Raw genomic sequence first — 20,908 nt, forward strand, 5'->3', positions numbered from 1 at the left:
ACACACAACTAAGAGATATGCTTTTTCTGAAATCTTTCGAGACTGACAGTTTGGGGTCAGGAAAGAGACATAAATTACAGTGAGAGAAACCAAAACAGACTGGTAAAAACAGTGACCTGAACATAATCACTACTCTGTCTCCGTGTCTCCGTGTGTGTTCATGGTTGGAAGTTTGTGAGGGATTGAGTGTAGTATGTTCATGAGCAGTGAATACTTCAGTGTGTGTGTGTTAAGGGAAGGTCAGTAAGGTGGCAAGTTAATATCTGTCAGATGTGGAGAGCTGCTCTGCCGGGATCTGCGCACGGTGTGTAGAACGTTTGCTTGACCTCCTTGGAACTTCAGTTCATTCATTTCGAATGTTCTTTAGGGGGTATGTGTTGACCTAAAGAACAAGATTGGAGAGTATAGTTTTGTAAACTTCGAAAATGTTTGCGTGATTTTATCATTGATTCCATCCACATTGATGTTTGAGTCACATATGGGCTTCGGTGGGACCCTAAAGTCTTATTGTTGCCTAAAGGTATAGTTTACCAAAAATATAAATGATGTCATAATTTATTCACATTCATGTCGTTCAAAACCTGTATATGACTCTTTCTTCTGTGGAACACAAAAGATGAAATTTTTGAGAAATGTTGGTTTTCAGTGGAAGTCAATGGGGACCAGTGTTGTTTGGCTACCGACGTTCTTCAAACTATCTTCTTTTGTGTTCTGCCGAAGAAAGAAAGTCATGCAGGTTTGGCAAGAGTACACTATAAAATAATTGTTATGATCATTTGTATACAGTGTTAAAGGGATACTTCACCCAAAAATGTAAACTCTGTCATCATTTACTCACCCTTCAAACCGGTTTACATTTCTTTGTTCTGCTAAACACACAGGAAGTTGGTCAAATCTCACCCCCCATATTATTTGTTTTCCCTACTATTGGGTGTGATCTGACATTCTTCCAAATTTCTTCCTGTGTGTTCAGCAAAACAAAGAACTGTATACAGGCTTGAAGCAATCTAAGGGTGAGTAAAGGATGATTTTTGGGTGAAGTATCCCTTTAAGGATCCACATTTGTTTTTTTTTGGTTCAAATAATACAAATTGCCTGATTTTCGGGGGCTAAACGCATAGCCATCGTTTTCCAACATAGACGGTTTTAAACTCTGATCTGTTGTCTTCCGGGAACCGCTTTGAAACTTGTAAGTGCTCATTCAAAGCCAACGAGACAAAGATCTCAAACATGACATTTGTTTGACATTTCTGTAACTGATCCATCAGCCCGTGTTGGACGTTCTCTAGCAAGGCTGGTGCCATTCTGCAGATTCGGATCAGAGTTTGGGCGGGGACCGGTCCCAGAGGAGCGTGAAAGGGTAACAGCTGCCCGGATCAAATTCTACGGTTTTATTTGTTGTGTTAAGGTGTTGCACGCCACCAGTGTAGGAGGTAAGAAATGTCAGGAATGAATTAGAACATTTAAGGGTGGACGGTTACTGGGCGAGGTGTTTCCTGTGGAATTTAATCGAATGTGTCTGTGTCTTGCTTTGGGAACTTAATTAAAACCTATTTTTACAAAAAAAAACGATTTCGTTGGTTTCTATTTATGTTTTTCAGGGAGGGTGAGCTGCGACATTTATTTTCCTGATGGAGGCTGGTGTGTGTGTTTGTGATAACAGAGATATTCAGTGATAACACCGCTGTGATCCCTACACCCTTAAACTCAAATCTATCCGCGTTTCAGTCAATAGATTTGTCAAAGCGTGTACACAAACAGTCACATAGTTTATAAGCGCCATGATGCTTTATTGGTATTGTAACCAGATGGTGTCTTGCTTAATATCTCTGTTAAGCCCTGTGCTCTTTACACTACTTGCCATTTAGCCAGTATGGGATGTTTGGCAAATCCAGTTTGAAAGAGGCTGTGATCTTAACAGACTGAATAGGAGGCGAATGTATTAAAGGGTGAATCTCACCGTTGAGAAATATGAGTCATCTTATAACTCGAAATCAAAAGACAATAAAAGAAATGTAAAATTTCATAAAGGAGTTGAAGCCCATTTGTGAGTTGTTTTGCATTAATAATTTGCATACATTTTATGACACATCTTTTATTTGATGTTTTAAAATAGAAGCTCATGTTGTTCCCCATCGTTGTTTATAATAATTAGAATATATATTAACTATTTATAATATGTATCATTTTATCTATTTATATATTTTATAACACATACAGTACGAACGCATTTCTTTTTCCCTGAGATGAACACTACTTCTAATGGCCTTTGCACATTTGACTATTGGAAAAATGATTTAATCAAAACATGCAAGTCTTGCTGCTGTGTCTCTTTCCACACTTTCTTTATTAACTTTACCGCTGCTCTCCTTTTGTCTTCTATCTTTTCTGCTGCCTTCAGTTTGGATGTATGGACTTCAGGACAGTCCGACCAAGTGTGAGGCCTCAGGTACATATGTCCAATGTGTGTTTATGTGCACTTCACTTTTCCTTTTCTAACGCTTTTGTGTGGTCATTAATCCCATCACAGTTCTTCTTACAAAGTAGCCTTTATTGTCTTTTTCCAGAAAAACTAGAAAGACTTAGAAGATTTGGAATGCCCACTTTTTTCCCTTGGTTCAACATGGGATGTTCCAAGCACCCTTAAAATGCTTAATTTCTTTTTTTTTGCATCAACCAAACAAAAAATTTGGATCAAGTTTTGTATTTTATTTTATTTTATTTTGGAGAAGGACAATGCTTAAATAGGTGTTTTATGGCTAGCGATGACAAGGAAGAGATACGGTGTGAAAGGAGAATACGAATAGCACAACGTCGTAGCTTGTGGTCTGTCCTCTCCAGGGAAATTTTATAGACGACGGCCTGCAAATAAACACTTTGTCAAGGAGCACTCTCGTTTTTTGGAAATAAATGCTGACACATTTATTCGCAAAGGTATAAGGCCCATATCCATCATGCTCATTGCACACGCCCTTTCATAATTGGCCTATTTACAGTAAAAGACAAAAAATATTGATTTTGTACCGCATAGCGTTTTTGTGGTTTGCTAAAGCTACAAAATGAAGAAGATAATTAGCTAATGCTAAACTGATGCTGCAGAAAGCCTGTAAAACACACGCTGTGTTTTGACATCGAAAAGATGTGAAATATTTGCAACGCTGTCACAAACGGCGCTAAATGTCATGACTTTTTTTCACAGTTCGCTTCAGCACAGCCGCAAGCGGTCGGTGAAGCAATATGTTGTTGGGTTAACATGACACGATGCCGTGGAGTAATCGGCCTCTTCCATCCCTGCCGGGGATTGTGACAAGATACAGAGCTCCTGCTTTCACGTCTCATCCACCATTAACACCAACACGTTCTGCTGAAAGTACAGCTGTGAATAGAGATAAACTACAGGCCCTCACGACAGCTGGATTAGTTCAATACAACATTGTGTTTACATTCATTACATTGCATTCGTATGTATATGCATTTTGAAAACTAAAAGTAGTTAAGTTTGTTTTTGTTTAAAAGGAAGAGGTTATGCTTTTATTTGTGTTTGTGCAACAACGCAATGCTAACGGTTTTGTAACCTTTGGCTGATTCTTTCTTTCCCATCGTTTCTTCATCGTCTTCCAGTGTCCAGAAAAGCAAAAACAACCACAGTTATTTGAAGTGCTAGAACTCTTAACGGAACGGACAAAAGCTGCAGCAAGAGTTATGTGAAGTTTTAGTAACAATACATAGAAAGTCACGAAACGGATAAACCAGAAACGTTTAATGTCGTTATTTTTCATTTTAGCCAAACAGCATTTGCATTCCATTTGAATGGAGTCAGGTGGTCAAAGGCCTCCGTGACATCAGCTAAAAAGAGGCGGGGCATTTTCTTGACAGCTTGATGAAAGTTTTGATTTCGAAATTGATTGGATGTTATGCAAATGTGCAGGTGAGGTTGTGATTTGAAGTTGACTTTAAAATGTGTTTATGTGTATTACAAGCAGATCTCTCTAAAACTGTTCATAGAAGGACACGATTAGTAAAAAAACCCAGATGTTATACGTATAATGATGATGATGTGCGGAGCTCAGCTGTGGATCCACGAAATGAAGTCATGGATTCAGGAGAACAGGTTAAAGAGAGCAAGCAAAAGCGGATGACGGAAAGTAGCTTAACCCCAGCTGAATGCTTTCTACTTGTGTTTCACATAAACACGGCTCCTATCTCTCTTTCTCTCTTCACTCGCCCCACTCATATGTTTCTATTTAAGGTTTGGAGAGCGGTCCGCCCTGATTGGCGTCTCTCTCCCCCCGTTTCACCCAGATGGGAGGAGAGAGAGTGAAAACTGAGGAGCAAAAGCGAGCGAGGGAGGCCTGATGTTGAAGAAAACCATTTTATTCCTTCACTTCCAATTCAGGTCCCCTACCGTAAGCTGCTCCTGCTCTCCTTCCTGGCTATTTTCCCTTCCTAACCATCTGCCCTTTTTTCTTCCCAAAAATGATGGAGAACTGGTGTTACCGCAACCCCACTGAGCCGTCGACTTCCTGAAGCGAGTTTATTTTGGCTGCAATTCTGGTTTTGCCCTTTCCAATGCGCGTGCACCCCCGTCTCCGGCGAGGGCTAAGGTTCATCTAAATGGCCGGCCGTTGTGGAGCATGCACAGCGAGCTGGGCTTCGAGTTGCGCTAGGCTGCGTGGTGCGGATGGCGGCGTACGGGGGTCGGGCCGGAGGTCGCTGGCAGGGCAGGGTTGTCGGGGGAGGCACGGGGATGGCGGGACGGTGGCTGACAGCCTGTTTCTTCTCCTCGCCTGCAGGCTTGGACAGCAGTGAGCCCATGGTGCTGGAGCAGTACGTGGTGGCGGCCAACTACGAACGGCAGGAGAACTCCGAAATCGGCCTGAAGGCGGGAGAAACGGTGGACGTGATCGAGAAGAGCGAAAGCGGTAAGTTCCTAAGACACGCATGCTTTAAAAACATCATTGGTTGACCATGTGGTATTTATTGGCAAAGCACTAACACGCAGAGTTGCCTACACACGTTGAATGTTGTGGAGCGGTCTTTGTTTTTATCCCTCGTGAGGTTTTTGATAGCTCAGCTGTTCTGGTACACGCTTCCTCTTTGATATATAACTCCTCCTTTAGTCTTTGTCCTTAAGATCCCCGTCTTCTCCTCCTTTGACATCTCCCTCTCGTGCCGGTGCTTGGCTCCACCTGGAGGTGTCATGTACACACTTCTTTGGCCAGAAGCCTTCTTCAGGTCTTTGTTGTTGGGGCCAGGTTGACTTGAGATGTTTACGAGATTGAAATATGTGCTAATAGATCAGGGTCACATCTTTAGAGTTTATGTAGAACATACTGTGAAATATCAATGGGAGGCAGAGAGCGGAGATGTTGTTTTCAAGCTCAGAGTTCAAACGTTGTGCAAATGTTGAAAGTTGCTTTGTTACTGGAGATGCTGAACATGTTGACTCTCTCAGTGTTTTGAACTCTTGCATGCCAAACAATGCAGCGTAATGTGTGTGGTGTGTAATGTTTCACTTCTAGCAAATGTGCAAACCAGGGAACTAGCGAAGATGAACAGGTTACGAAGATCTAGCATCATATTTTTGCGAGGAAAAAAAGATAAAATCCAAGATTATTCACATACAAACTCACACAGATTTCAGGTTTTCAGTATTTGACAGAAACGCTGTTTGGAGTTGCCAGGGTGTAAATGTCAGTATAAAGTCAATATTTAGAAATGCTATCGTGGATACAGTCCTCAAGAAAGCTTGACCTTGCACAAAGTTTAGATATTGGAATATTTTTCAGATGTTTGTGGGTTGTTAGTCATGTTGATGTTAGATGTGTTCATATAACTTAACCATATGCGTTGAATTGCATTTTTATTCGTTTGCACAATGGTACAAATAATGCATTGTTTGCGCCAACAATTTGGGCTAGTGATAAACACTGTAAAAATGTGTCTTTAGGCCTATTTTTTTGCTGTTGTACGATCACAGTTACAAAATGTTCAGAGGAAAACTTTTTTCATTTAAAGTTATAGTTCACCCAAAAATACAAATTCTGTTATAATTTACTCACCGTCTTGTCATTTCAATTTTTGATGACTTTCTTTCTTCTGCAGAATACAAATTAAGATATTTTGAAGAATGTTGGTAACCGAACAACACCGGACCCCGTTCACTTCTACTGTATGGACACTAATCAAAGTGAATGGGTGCCAGTTTACATTTTTCATTCATTTTGTACATTTTGTGCTTTGCGAACGAAAATCATACAGGTTTGCGATGACAAGAGGGTCAGTAAATGATGACAGAATTTATATTTTGGGTGAACTATCACTTTAAGCAAATTCACACTTATTTTCATAAGTTCCATAAAGCAGTTCACCGCTTGTTAAAATGTAAAATTTTAAGTTAGGACGACTTGTTTGATTTAAGCAAAAAAGAATGAAGGGAATGTGGATTTCTACAGAATAATCATTAGCAGATGAATCTATAATATATTAAGATACGATACCTAGCTGATTTATTTTACAGTTAATTTGATGTCATCCATTTACTCTGTGCCTGTTTTGGTGTAGATTTCTTGCTAGATAAGACAATGTGTTGCTTAAAAGACTAGAGGCGTATGAGTCTTGGTTTGTTTAGGCAAGGCTGAACTCCAGCTGTTTCACAGTGTGGACAAAGCTTGTCAGCTGAACTTGAGTTTTGAGACGATGGACGGGATAGAAACAAACCAGACGTTGCCAGCACGTGAATCACAAGATTCATGATGTTGAGAAAAAGATGCAGAGTGAGAAAATGAGGAAGGAACAGAGACGACTAGGGCAACTCCTGTTGTGATCCTTCTATCCATTTTCACGGCTGAATTCCTCAAATGCCCAAAGCACTTATTGAAATTAAAGATGGGCTGCGGCCGGTCATTGTGACGCCCATATTTCAAACTCAAATCTCCACAGCAGTCATTTCTCAACATCAAATTTTACTATATAGTACAAAACAACTGTCAAGGGGCTTATTTTTTCCATTAGTTAATATCATGTTGATTTTCTACAGTAACGTTTATAAGAAACTATTGGCAGATGTTGTGCTGCTTTGACTTTTCTCTGGGTCATGGAGAGGCAATGGCTGGAAAAATCCCCCTTGTCCCGAGTTTTATAATAGACTAATGGATCTTGCAGGGCCTCTGGATCTTACAGAGGCTTCACTGTGTCCTACACTTCCCTAACCGATACCACAAGAAACCATTGAGAAGTTTGCATACTTTCTAAAAATATTTATTGCATTTCTGTAAATTTAAGGTAAAGTTAATCAGCCTTTGTTGGCAAATTTTGACAGATTTTTCGTGCATACAATGGAAGTCAATGTTGGTTGGTACTGATATTTTTCAAAATATCTTCTTTTGTGTTCTGCATACGATATTATGAGAAAGAAATGATCAAAGAATCACTTTAATAGTCTTAAGGGTTATAGGATACTAATGTTGGCTAATACTGATATTGTCATATCTTTTTTTGTTAAAGAGTACGTAACATTGGATTTTTAAGGTGTAGTCTGTTGTGCTTGGTCAAACGCGTTCATCATGTGTCGCAAATGGAACGCCTATCATCATTGCTGGATTACGGTTTACAGGTGGTTGGATATTATATACAGTGTATAGATAGCAGTCTGAGCCAATCGTCTCGTTTGCATTATTCGGAGTCGACTCCCTTTTTTACAAGCCAATAACTTTGTTATTCATTTACCTTCGGACTTACAACTTGGCAGACTGACTTTCAACCCCAGCAACAAAACACACTGCATGGAATGTAATTTCATGAATGTTACTTACTCTTTTATATGCCAAAATGCTTTTTTCGAAATCATTCTAGATAAATATTCATTGGGTAGCCATTTCACACTGCACTTTCTGAACAATGTTTCACTATGAAAATTGCTCGTTGCCATCAACACTGTAAGGTTCTCTCCCATCCGCTCGCCTCTCTCTCCCCTGGGTCCATTCATTCAGTCGCTATCCCCCATTCACTGAAACAGAATCAATACAGAGCCGCTCATGGTCTCAGGGAGGCTGGTTTGTCTTGGCTTTGCTCCCTCTGGAGATCCGGTCCGTGGAGACCCGTGCTGAACCCAAATAGTTCAAACTTGTGTGACATAAAGAAGCTTGGTGTTACAGCTTTGGGGATCTTTATTGGTTAATCAGTTAAGATCATTTAGAAGCTTTCCCTTTATTTTGAGGCCACAAACAGTCCAAATTAAATGGTTTTGAAAAATAAGTGATTCTTAATTTTCTTTTCGTGTAAATGTATAGCAGTATGCTTTAATCTTTGGATTGCACATTTTTTTATAATTGAAAATTATTTATTTTTGAATAGAAAATGAGATATTTAAAGGTTCAATGTGTGATACTAAGGAGGGTCTTTTTACATAAATGCAATATAATATACATAACTATGTGTAAAGACCTTACATCTTACAGCGTTATGTTTCTATTACCTTACAATGAGCTATTTCTATCTGCATACACCGCGGGTCCCCTTATCTGAAATTCTCCATGTTGTTTCTACATTAGCCCTAAACGGACAAATTTCTCTACAGAGTGTTTTTCGTAAATATGCTATCTCCTCCGGCATAGAAGTGAGATCGTGAAGATATCTTAGTCCTGTTTCAGCCACCGTAGTGTTTCAAAAGCAAGAGGGGAAGGACGTAGTGAGCCGTTGGTTGCAATTCGTAACCTCACCACTAGATGTCGCTAAATTTCACATACTGAAGCTGCAAAACGTTTTTGGTTAAAAATAAACAAATATCAGTAATAAGTACATAAGAAATCAACGTTGAAAACTTTCTCCTTACAGAAATGTCGGTTTGATTTAACCCACGTAAATGTCTGTATGCAAAATAATCTGCAATTTTGTCTTTCTTACATAGATGGCAACGTCAAGGCAAAACCGTAGAATTGTAGCATTAAATGCATTACTTAAAGGGATAGTTCACCCAAGAATTCTGTCTTGACTTACTCACTCACTAGTTGTTCCAAACCTGTATACATTTCTTTGTTTGGTTGAACAAAGATATTTGGAGAAATGCTCGTAACCAAACAGTTCTTGGACCCCATTGACTACCACAGTAGGAAAAATGACAACGATAGTCAAAAGCGCCCCAGAACTGTTTGCTTTCCTACATTCTTCAAAATATCATCTTTTGTGTTCAACAGAACAAAACAATGGTAAAGTAATCTTTACTATTCTATGTTAGTCAATTGGATCCAAGAACTGTTTGGTTATACGCATTCTTCCAAATATCTCTCTCTGTGCTTTTCAGAACAAAGACATTTATACAAATTTGGAAGGGTGAGAAAATGATTACAGTATTTTAATTTTGGGTTAACTATCCCTTAAATTTATTTAATCTGGGATTGTTGTAAAATATTTTGAAAATAAATAGTGAAATTGACTCTCCTACATATTCCTACATGTTCTAAGCCCGTATGACTTTCTTTCCTCTGTGAAAAACATGTTATGATTATATTTTGCATACAAAAACATATTTTGTGTTTGACAGAAGAAAGTATAAAAGATTGACATCTGAATTTTTGGATGACCTGTCCCTTTTAGTAGTTCTTTGGCGAAGCACATGATTGTTTACACGGACACGGATCAAGAATTTATATTCATGTCATTCGTGCACATGGTCTTTGTTATTCTCTTACCGATCAATTTACGGAGGAAACATGACAAGGGGCACCAGCCAAATTTTCTTCGAAAACAACACTCTCTGTTCCGCGAATCAGGAAGAAAATTCCTGGGAATAAAATAACATGCTCACGCTGATCTAGGTACAGCTGTTCCTCAGTAAATCCAAACCACAACAATGATCTCAGAACAGCGATATGGAGCGGTCTACATCACTAGCCTTTGAAGCCTAGACCAAAGAGAGCCCCTATTTGCCTCCGGCTTTGTCAGATTACGCAAAACCCATTTTGGTCTTTTGTCCTAAACCTGATACTTCAGCTTTTCAGGAAAGAACTTGTGGGTGACCGATTAAGGCCAGACGCTCTGCTACTCTGCATTTAGGCAAAAAGTATTCTGTATTTTCAGAGCTAGACAAGCTATAAAGACAGATTGTTTTTGCAGTAAACACAAGTCAAAGAGTCTTCTTTGGCTTCACAAGTGTTAAAAAATAAAACCATTGTTTATTATTAATAAAAATAAATATAAAGTCTCTGTTCCTCCAAAACATGAACGAGAATTTCACAAGTTTCTTTTGACTTTGCATATATTTAAAATCAGATCAGAGCAGCTCATGCTTTTATTTACAATTTTTTTTAAATCGGTATCAGTGATGTACATAAAAATGACCTTAAAGGGACAGTACACCTACAAATAAACATTTTATCATCAACAGTCTGGTTCTTGGTTGTGTCAGGAGATGTAGTATATTAGTTGAAATAATTATGGGGCAAAAATATATTTCCATACGTATTTTGTAGACTTTAGTTTAAATGAATAAATGGCAATTCACACTTTGCATATGCAGATTGTTGGTTTATTTGTGTCAGGAATTGGCAGTGTGAGCTTAATAAAACCAATATGCATCTCTAACATTTACTCTCTCTCTCTCTCTCTCTCTCTCTCTCTCTCTCTCTCTCTGTACAATAGAACACGTGTCACTGTTGTCATAGCTTCCAACATAAGATGTTTCTACGATGCACATGGTAATCTTCATACGTCGCAAGCGTCCGTGTTTCATGTCGAATAGGCATTTCTGCGTTCCACCTCAGCTCCTAAAATAAGAAAGTGAAAGGAAAGTCTTTCTTCTGTCTTTTCAGCAGCTTTGATGTGCAGGCCAAACATCTGCTCTCTCTCTTTCGTTCAGCCAAACTCACTCCCCATCTGACTCACTTTTTTCTCTCTTTCATTTCAGTTACATGTAACGTGTCGATTTCAGATTATCCAAGTCATTACGGCACAGTTCAGAAATCTAAGAGCTGTGTCCAATGTCATTCACAACCTGTGAGCAGTTGTACACCTGTGTTAACATCTACAGTAAATACTTTCTGACACAGTTTTATTGGCCGTTTTTTAAGGGCTACATGAGAAAGAAAAGAACATGCTTAGTGTTTGAAAAGTGAGTTTGTGAGCTCTGATTTTTCCTCCCACACTTAACAGCTGTATGGTGATGCTGTGTGAGTCTTATATATAAAAACACGATTTAAAGAGAGGAAATTAGTAATTGTGTAGTGAAAGCAGGTGCCTGTGTTTTATTTGTCCTTCTTTCTCATTTCAAATTGCAGCTTTTTCTTCATTACTTGACCCTAAACCTTTGAACCCTAAAGTATTGTATGTGAAGCAAATCACACAAATCTTTGTTATGGTGGACCAAGCCACACGTTGATTTGAGAAATGTTCTTTCGTGCTTTTCTTCCGGCTAAATTCATGGCATCCATTGGCAGCTTTCAACAGAAGCATTTCTCAAAAGAGTCCACATCAAGATTTATTAGCCTGTTTTCGCTCTCAAGTTCACCAACATTTCTCTCAAAGTGTTGCTTTGAAGAGGAAGCCCACCTGTATCTCAGGCTGCAGATGCTTCTGTAATCGGTTTTGTGTGAAGAACACACTCCCATAACTGCGGTGAAATTTGTTGAAGAACATACTTTCAGTTTCAGATGTTGAAGATCCAGTGGCTTAACTTTGTTTTTGAAAAGTGGTGCGGGCAGAGATGACAAAAAAAGACTTTAATAAATTATAACTCGTTGGGAATATTTATCTTATATAGTAGGCGGTCCGTCCATTGGAAACTCCGCTTTTCGACTCCAGCTTTCACAGTATGTTGTTCCCAAACTGTCATTTGGGAAGGTCACTTGGCTGTTGCACTTGTTCGTTGTCTTACACGTTTTTGTGCTTGGACACTGGATGCACAGGCAAGGCCGCGAGTGCGGATGATGTGCGCATTTTTATACTGGCCGCGTTTCTGAAGTAACGGCTCTCGGTCTTCAGCAAATATATCTTACGGGTTTGAGCAGTGGGAGATTGTGAGGAAGAAGCACATCCTGCGTTTTTCACAAGTTTTAGATGTTAATGGCTCCTAGACAATACAAGCATATAGATAGCGCAAACATTTCTTCTAAAAATTAGTGGGGCATGTCCCACCTGTCCCACCCGCAAATGACTTCTATGCGAACATCATGCTTCCTTTAAGCTAGAACTTTAACAACAAGTAATTTATCCTGTCAGCTTTATTGACTGTCATTTGTTAATAATATGATATATATTGTAATTGTGTTTTTTTGTAAATTGGCACAGATTTGAGTATCTAAAATGCTCTGAAAGGTCTTATTTCAATCTTTTTAAGTTGTCTTTAAACCTTTAAAGTTATACCGAAGCACACACATCACCTGTAGCACACACACAGACATGTGACCTACACCCAGCGATGGTGATGAAAAGCATCTTTGTGGCGGCTGAACTGCATGCATCCCTAACCGTTTTGCATTTTGATTGAATTGACCCTCTGTGCCGTCTGTAGATGGTTCCTGGTGGGCACAAACAAGGAGACAGTTTGTCATTCAGACGGCTCACACAGTCAGGGTGGGCCACGACCTGTTTTAAGTTCTCTCACTGTTGAACACACACACACTTTTTGTTTCATTGAATCATTTCATTAATTTCACTTAAAAGCTCATGAATTTGTTTTCTTTGCAGTGTTTGAGGTCTGTAAAAAGATACAAAGCATTGTTTCTGTTGTTTTGACCTGTTTCTCCAGGTTTCATTTTCTGCAAATAAATGCAAAAAGAAACAATATTTGTATTAGAAATTTGTGAGAAATATTGTTATTTGTTCACAGAATGAAACAAAATTATTATTTTACCTAACCACATAACTATAAATAGTAAATTCAGAAAAACAAAATCATTTTAAATGGTGTATGATAAATGCAAATGTAAAAGTCATGATGTCTCTTTTATAATGGCTGGCACAGATGTAGCACTAGATTGTCCTCCAGCTATTTGCCATCAAACAGGTCTCTTAAAGGTACAGGGCACCCCAAAGATATTTTTCGAGAGCCGGGGGCATTTGCCTTATTATTATTTCTTTTGAATTAGACAGAAAACAGACTTCCTAACTTGACAGGGTTGTGGGGGACAGCCATGATTACACATCGAACTGTGTTTGGCTATAACATTTCCATGAGTCTCATTGGATGAAGTCATTGCTAATGTGGTTTTCAAGCATTTGCACAAGCAAAAACATATGCATGTGCTTATGTGTGTGTGTTTGAGGTATTTTACATACATTATGTTTGTGTTGAGTTGGGCTTCAAGTTGTGTTGAATTATGCTGGAATATGTTTAATATTTAACACTCTGCATATGGTGTTGCAATGTTATCGCTGATACAATGTTACCGTGGCAACCAGTTTGTTCAAAAGGATTTGTGTTTGGTAGAAATGTTACGTTACATTTGTTTCCTTCCAGTTAGCTTTTCCTTTAACTCCCATCATTGTTTGTTTTTTGTTTTTAAAACTACATAGAGTCATCAGCACATATTGTGTCCAGACAAATAAACTAATGAAGAACAGCCAGAGGAAACAAATCTTATTGAAGAGGTTATATATATATAAAGTGAGATGTTGGGACAGCATTTCTCATCCAGGGGGTCCTTTAGAGGACCTCAACAAACATCTGAGGCATCAAGATGACTCTAAAATGAGATAAACAGGCGTTTGGCTTTTTTTATTATGCAAATACATTTGTCGGGTAATGCCAAGCTCAAGAGTATTCTACAAACACATGTACAGTCGCCATCTTTGTTATTGATGGAAGTGCGAAGTGTAATTGATCTCATATGTCACACACGAATTCCTCAAATTCATAAACACTTTGAAACTAAATATCACCAGAGCGAGCGTTTGTGTGCATTTCAAACACATTACATCCCATCAGATCAGTACAAACCAAATGTTTGTGCATCAGGGATTTCTTAATGTTTACGAACCACACGAATGCATCATCTTATCTAATACTAATATCATCTTAGTAATAGTGACAATGTTTCTGTCAGGGTTTGATTGGCTCTGATATCATCACATTATTAGTAATGTTTTATCATTTTTGTGGATGAAAGTCATTTTTGGTCTGTGTTGTGTGTTTGTAGGCTGGTGGTTTGTCAGCACAGCTGAAGAACAGGGTTGGGTTCCCGCCACGTATCTGGACTCACAAAGCGGCACCAGAGATGATCTGGATCTGGGAACATCGAGATCAGGAGAAGGTATTTTATTTATTAAGAGAGGGTATTTTATAAGCGCTGTTAATATTTCATCATGCATGTCAATGTGCTTCGCTAAAATCCAGTAACATTAATCAAACTCCTCCATTGCATTACAGTAAATGTCGTAGTTAAAAGTCCTCCTAACCAATCACAGCTGTTTTTTTCTTTCATGTAATAATGTGTCTCCATGACACTTATGTCAATATCTCCCTTCATCTGAGTTTGTCATGTCTGTGTTCCCTCTCCGCTGCCGTCTTTTAACCACCTCAGTTACTAAGAGGCGTAAGGCTCATCTGAAGAGGCTGGACCGCAGATGGACGCTAGGTGGAATAGTCAACCGCCAACAGAGTCGAGGTGAAAACACACGCCAACTCGCATGCCTCTGTGGATGTGATCGCATGCAGACGTGTGTGACCAATCTGCATGATGCGTTTGTGTGTTTGTACGGGGGTTACGCTGTAATTATCTCTTTCATGCAACTTTTGGTAATGTGAACCCCGAGTCCAATTTCTGGATCCGGCGCTCAAAGCATGCTGGGTGGCCTATTTCATCGTTGTAAAATCTTTATTATACTTTGCATGCTTCACATCTGTATTTGTGTGGACGAGTGTATGTATATGAATCAAAAATGTTGTTTGGTCGTGGTGAAGATGGTTGGGTAAAAGGCCTTTTGTGGGCACAAGCATCCAGTCTTTGGCATCCTGCAATTTGGGTGAATGGGTAACTATGGCCGTATAGTTTGAGAAAAGAAGATAAAATGGGTAAAAATCAGGTTTGCCCTTTTAGAATCAATGTTTGAAACTAACCAAACAGATTCTGACCCATATGTCTATGTTAAGTGAATCTCTATGGAGATTGTTGGCTCTGTACTGAGTCATAAAGGCCACGGACCTCCATGACCACCTGAATTTTCTGTTTTGTTCATGTAACGTTAAAGCATGAACATGAAAGCATCGATCGATCTATCTATCCAGTGCTGTATTTGCAGGGTGTTTGATAGTTGCCATGGTAACTATAGTTTCCACCCAAATATTTTCATTACTTGTGTAAAATCCGCATTATAAATGATATCTCTTTATTTCTGGTGGGTGCTCGTGTACATCGGGATAGGGAAGTTTTGGATCGGCTGTGACACGGCTTTGCGCCCGTGTGTCTCTCCCATCATGCTTAACTCTGAATCATTGAAGATGTCTTTGGAAACCCACTATGGAAAGTCTGGATCTGGGCTTCTACCGGTGGCTTACAGTGTGTGGCTGCTATTAATCCTGTTACTTTTTACTGTATACATACTAATGAGTCAGTGTACGGTTGGTCCAGAGACAAAGAGCAGATGGCGGTTTCAGGAGGAACGTTGCTCTATAAACAAGAAATGCAACTTTGGAAAACAGGTCAAGAGCATGAGACGGTTTTGGGAAACTTGTTTGAAAGACACACAAAAGTAATGATTGTGGAGTTTTTTTGTGACATTTTTTAAAGCTTGTTGAAGGGATGGTTCCTAAAACTAAACTGAACTGAAGTAGATTTAAAGGGACAGTTCATCCAAAAATCTTTCATCTATTATTCACTCCAAACGTGTATTACTTTCTGTCTTGTGCAGAACACCAAAGAAGACATTTTGAAGAACATTGGTAACCACACAACATTGACCCCCATTGACTTTCATTGTACGGACACAAAACCACTGAGACATTTCTCAAAATATCTTCTTTTGTGTTCCACAGAAAAAATACATATAATGTACAACATGAGTAAATATGACCACATTTTTATTTTTGGACGAACTGTCATTTTAAATGTGCCACCAATGGTTGAAATCTGCGATGGGAAGTTTTTTTCTCCAGACTGCCCCCGTCGCCCCTAAAACGTCCCCCAGGGAACTTATGTGAGACGTCACGTGAGTTCCAGCAAGCTCAGTATGTCTGGAATGATGTATGTGGCTGTGATCTTTCTCTCTTTGAGCTCTCTTCAACATACAGCAGGAGATTTTTAGGTCACAGAGGCAGAACTTGTCTTGCAAAAGCCTGTTGGCACACAAGTGCATGCAAAACCAATCTAATGTGTTCTGGATCGAGCCGAGATTTTCCAGCATCCAGAACGGTTTCCTAAGAAAATACTGCTGACTGTGTTTTTTTAAAACTATTTTTACCCTCACTCTCTCATTATGATGCTTTTTGCCTTCATATTTTTGAGTCTTATAAACAGTTTAGTTTCGGATGTAGGTCAGAAATTCAGCATCAGGGTGTCTTCATTTGCATAGTAAGGCCTTTCCACTCGAATGCGATGATCGTATATGTGTTTTTTCTTCTCGTTGCACATTAGCAGATGTCCCAATGTGTTTACTGTCAGGAAATTGTTGATAGAAAAGTTTCGAGCGAGTGGGGGGTTTGAGAGCGACTAACTTGCTTGACTTCTACTCATCTGCTTTTGACGGACTATGTTTTTCTTCTTAGAAAAACGAGAAGCAGGACATTTGTCTGTATGTTGTTTTTTTGTTTCAACACTTTTAGCTCTAATAATTCATCACTTATCAACACTGTTTCCTTCTCTCTTTTCCTGTCACCGAATCTAACTTTACAGCAGCCTGTAAATTCTGTCTCACAGCGAGACAGTAGAGTTTGATATGTAGATATTAAACACAGATATGTAGTGTGTAAACACTGTTAAATTATGTTTTATGCCCAAAGAAAATACTTCCCTCAAGAGCCGTCAGGGCTCGAAAAGAAAAATGGTAATAAAACTGGTCCCTGATCAGTTATTTCTTTTACTGGCTGAATTTCATGAAACATAAAGAACAAGACCAGGCCGTATATATCACCCTAATAACAACATAAAAAAGCTGGAGAGATAGAAAAGGGAATATTAATGCCATCCAAATGAAAATGGCTGCTTATCTTAAACTAAGACTTAATTTTGGTTAAGAACAGATAGTGTATGATTTATTTGAAATTACAATTTGATATTATGGTTAATAGAAAATGTAATTGATATAACTGGGACTGGAGAAAACTTCAGAACTATAGACCGTTTCATCCGACGCGAGTGCGCCTGACCCCCAGTTAACTAATGATATAACTATATTTATATTTAATTTGTTAATATAAACTTATATTATTATTCTACTGTATATATTTTATACTGTGGCATCTAAACAAATCGTATGGTACATACATGGCGGTTGAGCTTGGTATCACAGTCTAAATTCAAAATATTGGAGAAACAAGTTTTGCCAAGTGACGTTTTTTCTCAGTTTCTTTTGGGTGTTATCAGAAATAATCCACAGGCATTCTGTTGTTTGTGAATGTGTGCCGGAAGTTCAGTCGGGGTCACAAAAGTGGGCATGCGTAGTAACACTTGTTTATGATGTTAAGAGGAAAACGTCCATAGCTCTACAAAAAATGAGTCAGACAACCTAAAAAACATTGAATTATATTGTTATCATGCAAAATGTTATCGTAAAACAACCCCCTGTATAATTGTATTTAATATATTTAGTAAAAGAGTATAGATGTGAGTCTTGTTGTTATTGCTCTGGTGGATTGCTTTCAGCATGCTTATTGTTTTTCTGGAGATTGTTTTTGTTCGTAATTAATGACAGATTGTTTTTTTTGTGGCTGTGGGGATGGTGTGAGTTTTGAAAGTGTCTTTGCTCGGGCTCATTTTTTTAACAAGCTTTACAAGCATGCCTATAAAACCATTGTCAAACTCCCATTAAAACACAATAGTTTAAATACACGCTCATTCATATTTGTGTCTTTTCAGAAGAGAAATATGTCACTGTTCAGGCGTATGCCAGTCAGGGAAAAGATGAGATCGGGTTCGAGAAAGGAGTAACTGTGGAGGTCATCCAGAAGAACCTTGAAGGATGGTGGTACATCAGGTAATCCATCGGTTCCTCTCATTTTAATGCGCTACCGTATATTAAAGAATATGGTTATTGAAAAATGTCCTAATGAGAATGTTACAACTAACCCCTTGTTGCAATGTGTCTCGTCTACTTTGTAACCAAAAGAAAATACCAATCACCCTTATAGATGACTGCATTTAGTAATAATCTATTGGTTTGTTGATGCTGATGTTTGGTCGGTTTTGGTTACAAACACAACTTACCCATTTGGGACTGATCAACTTGTGTTCTTGTCAAAAGCAGATATTTCAGTATTATTGAAAACATAGAGTGTGCTGACCTCTAGTGGTCAGAATGAAAATAGCTAATTTCCTGTCTTGCTGATGGGACGAGTATTGGCTTGTCGTTGTGTTTACGAAGGCATTAAATACTTTTTTAAACATAGTTTTACTAAATTTCTTGTCAAGTTGAAAAAGTAACAAGTCTGCTTTAGAAGTGGAACAGCTTTGGCGTAAATAAAACTTGCTAAACTGAACCTGAACTTCTTTGTGCACAATGATAATTTACTTTATGAATGTGAAATGCACTCAAAAACTACTTGAAGTGTATATTTTATATTACCTAAATACGCACATAACAAAACGAGTGTTTTTAATATGCAGGCCTGCATGCTTTTTTAAATATCAAAATCTATGTGCCTGGATGTGAAATGTATTCTTCAATTACTAGCACGAATCCATTATTTATGATTTGCAATTGACCCCTTCTTGACCATTGTTCTGAGTATGGGTCTTGGATTGTTTTCCTTTGTTTTTAGTTCCAAAAAGTATTGAAAAGAAACCCACGTATAAGTATCTATTCAAGTATATTTAGTGCATTGATATTAGTATATTTAGTGTACCTGCTATATTAAGCATACTGAGTACTTTAAGTATACTTACTAAAAATATACCTGAAGGACACTTGTTTTGGTTTTACAACAGTCCGTGCTTCAATTTAAAATGTTACTGTTCAAACTTCCTTGATGCTCTGTGTAACCAGCCCATAATTGTGGTGCTGTTTAATGCGCTCCAGGTATCAGGGAAAAGAGGGCTGGGCCCCGGCCTCATACCTGAAGAAGCTGAAAGATGATCTTTCCCCGAGGAAGAAGACTCTGACAGGCCCCGTGGAGATCATCGGGAATATCATGGAGATCAGTAACCTCCTCAACAAGAAGGCCGTCAGCGAGAAGGACATTCAAACGGACGGAGAACCCACCACCCCTGAACGCCACATTTCCAAGAGCGAGATCAGTTTACCAATCCATTACGCCCAAGAGGCTGGAGGGGCACCCGCGGTGGGCAGCGGTTTAGGTGTGGGGTCTGGAACTAGTTCCGCCCCCCAGCAGGAGAACAAGAGCAGGGCAGAGCCGGGATCACCTGCCATAGCCCGCGTAGCACCACATAGAGTTGAGATAGGTGAGTGTGAGTTAAGACAAATTAAAATGTATGATATGATACTATAGAATAGTCGAATGTTTAAAACAGACGGGAAAATATCTATATGGCTCTAATATTTATTGTTTATATTGGACAAAATATATAAAAGTAGAATAATAATACAATCTTGATATCTTACACAGTTATGTTAATGTTGTTATTTTGCATGTAGGATTTGATGCCATAGGTAACTTTTCTATGTGGTAAACAGATATTTTCTAACATTTTGTCCGAGTGTTGTGTATTGTGATAATGAGAAGACACTCTCATCATCCCAGTTGCACACGTCCTAGCTCACAGCGTAGTGCTTTTTTATCTAATGCCTTACGTACACTACACAACTAACAAATCCCAAGATTGAAATACTACGCACATATCATGTCTTGTAAATGTTTTGTTGTGTTGAGATGCACATACTAAATAAAACACATAGATACCCAGATTCTCAGGAGACTGACAAAATTTGCGCTTGTAATCAAATTAGCTTATTCACTTTATGCAAAACAAACGAAAACAAAAACAGTTCGAGTTTGAACTTGCAATGGAACCTGTGACTATGGCATTGATTCAAGAACACCCAAAAGTGTGTGCACGCAACATAAAACATTTTGTCCTACAATTTCATAAACCTAGATTTGATTAAACTAATAATATTCAAAGTCTTGAACAAAGGGACCCGTTCAACCATGTTTTGTATTTAAATGACAGGGTCTCCAAACCTCAGACAAAAACCCCCTCCACGAAGAGAGACAAATCTGGTGAGATATGAGAGCCAGAATTGTATCTATTATATTTTTAATTCATAGATAGCGATATTTATTGATTCGCTAATATGGCTTTTCATTTCTCAAGGCCTTCCAGTTGCCCAAACCTCCAGAGCCTCCTAGTGTGGAAGCGGAGTATTACACCATAGCAGATTTTCAGTCCAGCATCTCTGATGGCATCAGCTTCCGTGGAGGACAAAAGGCTGATGTAAAGCTTCACATGTTCTTGCTTTGTCTATTTACAGACTCATATTTTAATTTGTTTTATACAATACATAAAGTGTGGAGGAAATCATTTAGTATATTGTTAACAGTTTTAAAGGTTTAGCTTACCCCAAAATACAAATTTCGTCATTATTTATTCACCCTCATGTCCTTTAAAACCTGTTTGTGACACTTTCTTCTGTGGAACACAAAAGAAGATATTTTAAAAGAAATGTCTTAGTGGGTTGTGTCCATACTATGGCAGCCAATTGGGGACAATAATGTTTGGTTACAACATTCTCCAAAATGTCTTCTTTTGTGTTCTTCCAAAGAAAGAAAGAAAGTCATGTTTGGAATGACATGAGGGTGAGT

The 20,908-nt window shown here is 38.5% G+C and overlaps 1 protein-coding gene across 2 annotated transcripts in view; it reads left to right on the forward strand.

Annotated features, from left to right (window-relative positions):
- Positions 1 to 20,908, forward strand: part of sh3pxd2aa (SH3 and PX domains 2Aa) — a 74,632-nt gene that overhangs the window by 46,059 nt on the left and 7,665 nt on the right. Inside the window, exons 7-13 of one of the 2 annotated variants that reach the window (XM_079461491.1) lie at positions 4,794 to 4,922; positions 14,133 to 14,246; positions 14,517 to 14,600; positions 18,006 to 18,123; positions 19,165 to 19,547; positions 20,277 to 20,326; positions 20,421 to 20,540. In XM_079461491.1, coding sequence (XP_079317617.1) covers positions 4,794 to 4,922; positions 14,133 to 14,246; positions 14,517 to 14,600; positions 18,006 to 18,123; positions 19,165 to 19,547; positions 20,277 to 20,326; positions 20,421 to 20,540 — 998 coding nt within the window. The remainder of the gene's footprint in view (positions 1 to 4,793; positions 4,923 to 14,132; positions 14,247 to 14,516; positions 14,601 to 18,005; positions 18,124 to 19,164; positions 19,548 to 20,276; positions 20,327 to 20,420; positions 20,541 to 20,908) is intronic. The other variant, XM_079461492.1, reaches the window with a different exon arrangement.

This window comes from Barbatula barbatula (assembly GCF_947034865.1).
Source record: "Barbatula barbatula genome assembly, chromosome: 8".
NCBI classification, from domain to species: Eukaryota; Metazoa; Chordata; class Actinopteri; order Cypriniformes; family Nemacheilidae; genus Barbatula; species Barbatula barbatula.